Genomic DNA, 4,747 nt, shown 5'->3' with positions numbered 1-4,747 from the left:
TTACTTTGAATAGGTGTGCCTCAAATTGGATTCTCTGCTAGGTGGTCTCTTTCAGACTCTAAACAGGATAACTGTCCTTATGTGCATTTTATTTATCATATTTCTTCCTTCACATGGTAGAAGCCAAGGTGGGAAAATTTGGAGGCACATGTTTATTTAATTATTTGTTCTTCTCTTCTCTTTTTTTAACTATCTTGTGTCCAGGAAAGGACAGACTTACTTTTGCTTTATGGCACGTCTTCTGTCTACCATAGAGATGTCCTCGCTGCCATAGGAGGATGGGTACCTCTTCCACACCATGATAGAACTCTAGGCTCTGAAACTTTCCTACTTAGCTCTTGATATGTTGGAGGAAAGAGTAACGTGGTCTGGAAAATCTTCTCTCAATGCAATAATATGGAATGCAAGGCTGTTGTCTTGGAGCATTTTCAGACTTTGTACCTCACAAGCTTTACTCTGCCATGAATTTACAAAACAAAACAAGAAACATGGCTAGTATCACTGACAGCTGCAACATATCTTTGGGAATTTTACAGATTCTTGGGGAATTGAACTGAGGTCTGTTAGATCTGTTCCTTTTTTTCTTCAGCCCCTTCACTTCAGCAATATTCTTGGTATTTTGTTAATTAAAATGGAAACTAAATGTAACCACATAGTGTGTGTGTTTTTACTTTCTGACACGATCTAGCCTGCATGAGATGTTTACCACCTATTTTTCTCCCACTCCATTAATTAATTTGTTTCTGTTAACTTATTGTACTTTATAGCACTTAGTCTTAATGAAATTATATTTTTTCATTTGCTTGCCTGTTTATATCCTGTCTCTCCCACTAAAATAAAAACAAAGATAAGAAAACTTTATCTGTTTTTATTTATTTATTTATTTATTTATTTATTTTTTATCTGTTTTAATCACTGTGTTATTCCAAAACCCAAAATGGGGTACACTTAGTAAGTGCTCAAAAAACATGTTGAATAAATGAATTTATTAATAAATAGATGAATTCATATCCATATTCCACAGTCAATTGATTTTTGCTTTTCCATGTTAGTTCTAGGTCTCTACAGAATTTGACCTTGCAATGACTCATTGTCAATGATGTTACAATAGATACCTAAACAATCTTATTCATTGAGTTAACTGTAAGTTGTGCATTTATTTCAAAATGTCTTTTAGCCTGAATATTGTGTTAGTTCATGGAGAAGTTATTTTTCTTGGGTTGGAGTACTAGTATTCTGATTGTGGAATCAATGGAAGAGAAACTTATGAAACATTCAACTAGTACTATATACTTCTACTAACATCTTGTTCATCATTTTATCTTGGTGCCCAGCTCTGTACTTGACACATAGTAAGCATCATTAATATTTGCTCAATCAGTTCAGTCTGAAAGGTACTTGCCAGCCAGCTATGAAAAGGCATCGGTGGAATTGGTGTTTCCTTGAACATCTCTGCCAGTAATTTAATAAATATAAAAATGTGAAGTTCATTACCACTGTCATTTCAGTCTATGATATTAAAATTATGCTTTTTTCCCAATATGCTCACTAGTCTGGAAGCAGAAGAAAAGAACTATTCTCAAGCTGATCAGGAAGCCCTTGCGTGTCCTTGTGGTTGAGGACTTGCACAACCATTGTTGACTGCATGGGATGACAGTTCACTTAGACCTTCTGTGCTTGGAGGGGCTCACCCCAAGAATTGTCCAGACATTCAGGAATAAGTTGTTCCAGGCCAGTGTCTATAATGAACACCCTTCTGCTTTCTCATGATTATGGCTGTGAGTCATCTCAACTTTGTGCCCAAGCCATCTGGATCTCCTGGAAAGACCTCACCTGTGTTCACAGGCTGGGCTAAAGGAACTGAGGTCTGGGCACACTACCGTAGCCCCGGGACTGTTGGCACATCCAGGCAGTTCTCCAGCTGTTCAGTGAAGTGATTAAATTGAGTTATTCTCTCATCAATGATGACAGCGGTGCAGTACGGGGCACATTTCAGACACATGGATTTAGACATAGAGCTAGGATGTGTTGTTATTGTCTACAGATATTTTCCTGGCACAAAAGAAGCATAATTTTTTTTGCCAACATAATGTTTAGTTTATTGATCGTAGCTCACTTAGAACAAGAAGGACCGATGGAGAAATCACTCTCTTCAATGAAAAAATGTGTATTAAACATCTTTGGGGTGATAGGTACTACCATACTAGGTAGGCCTTGAGAACTATAAAGGGAAGCAAGAAGTGATTTTATCCTTGAGGAGCTTAAAATCTACTGAGGCGGCTGGAGACGCTGCTGCTGAGTGCGGATTCCATTGCTGCGCGCCCCCGACGCCTTCTCAACGTGCACTCCCGATTCCTTTTGGTTCCAAGTCCAAGATGGCAAGTCTCAAGGATCAGCTGATTGTGAATCTTCTTAAGGAAGAACAGGTTCCCCAGAATAAGATTACAGTTGTTGGGGTTGGTGCTGTTGGCATGGCTTGTGCCATCAGTATCTTAATGAAGGACTTGGCAGATGAACTTGCTCTTGTTGATGTCATGGAAGATAAATTGAAGGGAGAAATGATGGATCTCCAGCATGGCAGCCTTTTCCTTAGAACACCAAAAATTGTCTCTGGCAAAGACTATAGTGTGACTGCAAACTCCAAGCTCGTTATTATCACAGCTGGGGCACGTCAGCAAGAGGGAGAAAGCCGTCTCAATTTAGTCCAGCGTAATGTGAACATCTTTAAATTCATCATTCCTAATGTTGTAAAATACAGCCCACACTGCAAGTTGCTTGTTGTTTCCAATCCAGTGGATATCTTGACCTATGTGGCTTGGAAGATAAGTGGCTTTCCTAAAAACCGTGTTATTGGAAGTGGTTGCAATCTGGATTCAGCCCGGTTCCGTTACCTCATGGGGGAAAGACTGGGAGTTCACCCATTAAGCTGTCATGGGTGGGTCCTTGGGGAACATGGAGACTCTAGTGTACCTGTATGGAGTGGAGTGAATGTTGCTGGTGTCGCCTTGAAGAATCTGCACCCAGATTTAGGCACTGATGCAGATAAAGAACATTGGAAAGAGGTTCATAAGCAGGTGGTTGACAGCGCTTATGAGGTGATCAAACTAAAAGGCTATACATCCTGGGCCATTGGACTGTCTGTGGCAGATTTGGCAGAAAGTATAATGAAGAATCTTAGGCGGGTGCATCCAATTTCCACCATGATTAAGGGTCTCTATGGAATAAAGGATGATGTTTTTCTAAGTGTGCCTTGCATCTTGGGACAAAATGGAATCTCAGATGTTGTGAAGGTGAATTTGACTCCTGAGGAAGAGGCTCGTTTGAAGAAGAGTGCAGATACGCTTTGGGGGATCCAAAAAGAACTACAATTTTAAAGGCTTCTAATGTCATACCACTTCACTGTCTAGGATACAATAGGATTTTAGTTGGAGATTGTGCATGTTGTCCTTTTATCTGATCTGTGATTAAAGCAGATAGCCTGGGAAAAACATCAATTTCCTAAAGTTAGAAATAGGAATGGCTTATAAAACCCTACAGATATCCTGACACTGGATGGTACTTAACTTGTGTAGTCTTAAAATAGTGTAAAATAGTAAAATAGTTCCACCATCTCTGAGATACCACTGCCAATGTTGCACAGGCTCCAGTTGCCCTTCAAACCAGATGTGTGATATATAACTTCATCAACCATCCTAGTCCAACTTTTTATTTTTTTCATTCAGTCACATCCTGGAATCTAATGTTAAATCCAATATTGCATGTCTTGCGTATAACTGTTCTAAAAGATTTTATTTTGTGTATTATATGTATTCGTAGTGTACATTTCCACATAATGTAAAAAGAAATATCTACAAATGAACAATGCAACCAGCTATCCACGTGTCATACCAACTGAAATATCAAATAAACCTTGAACAGTGAAAAAAAAAAAAAAAAAAAAAAAAAAAAAAAAAAAAAAAAAAAAAAAATCTACTGAGGCATAACTTAGACTTTGATATACATCATATATATTTTGACATAAGAAGATAATTTTTTTCTTTTAGTTCTCATTAAGAAAGTTAATGGGTTGATGGATTTTTTTTTGTCCTTTGAGTCATATAGAATATCCTTATATGTCCTTTGCTCATGTACCATAACCATTAAAAATAGCACCGAAAATTGCATAATAGAAATGGGTGAGTTTTAGTCAAACTTAATAAGAAAACAACCTAACAATGAAAACACATGAGTTATTGAGTTGGAAGTTTATACATTTTATACATTCTTTGATATTTATTTTCTTTGGATCATTTCCCTCCTGATGTAGAAAGCATGCAAAAGAAAATCCCTGGTTGAGATTTATTTTATCCTTTGCTGAAGCCTGTGTGATTTTTCAGAGTTCCTTTCGGTTACCAGTTTCAAAAGCATAATATTTTAAATTTCAGACTCTTGGTGATTATTTTTATTTCTCAGGAAAATCCTTTTTTTCCATCCTTCTATCCTGCTCATCAGCAGAGAGAATACAGCACCTTATAAGTCTCTCTTTCCTCCCACAGCATGCTTCCCAATGCCAGCGTTCTTCACTTCAGCTCAGCTTCCAAATTTAATTCATTTGTTAGGCCTATTTTTACCTTGAGACATGAAATCTGAATGTGTTGCTAAACTATCAGAGAAAGTACTTTTCTTTGTGCCTTCCATCTAAGGCAATGTGTGCTTTCCTAATGGTATTATTTATAGCTATGAGCTGTGGCAATGGAGTACAGACAGG

At 37.7% G+C, this 4,747-nt stretch overlaps 1 protein-coding gene across 1 annotated transcript; it reads left to right on the top strand.

Moving 5' to 3' along the window:
- Positions 1–2,285: 2,285 nt before the first annotated feature.
- LOC124982543 (L-lactate dehydrogenase A chain) lies at positions 2,286–3,917 on the top strand. Its single transcript, XM_047549350.1, has one exon. It carries the CDS (start codon positions 2,376–2,378, stop codon positions 3,372–3,374), a length of 999 nt encoding a protein of 332 aa, XP_047405306.1. The 5' UTR covers positions 2,286–2,375; the 3' UTR covers positions 3,375–3,917.
- The last annotated feature ends 830 nt before the right edge of the window (positions 3,918–4,747 follow it).

This window comes from Sciurus carolinensis, chromosome 4, assembly GCF_902686445.1.
Source record: "Sciurus carolinensis chromosome 4, mSciCar1.2, whole genome shotgun sequence".
NCBI lineage: Eukaryota > Metazoa > Chordata > Mammalia > Rodentia > Sciuridae > Sciurus > Sciurus carolinensis.
The sequence above is the reverse complement of the archived record's forward strand: the minus strand, read 5'-3'. Positions and strand labels throughout refer to the sequence as shown.

What these genes read in the sequence shown, in the direction of transcription:
- LOC124982543 (XM_047549350.1), top strand. Translation starts at nt 2,376, where the DNA reads ATGGCAAGTCTCAAGGATCAGCTGATTGTGAATCTTCTTAAGGAAGAA.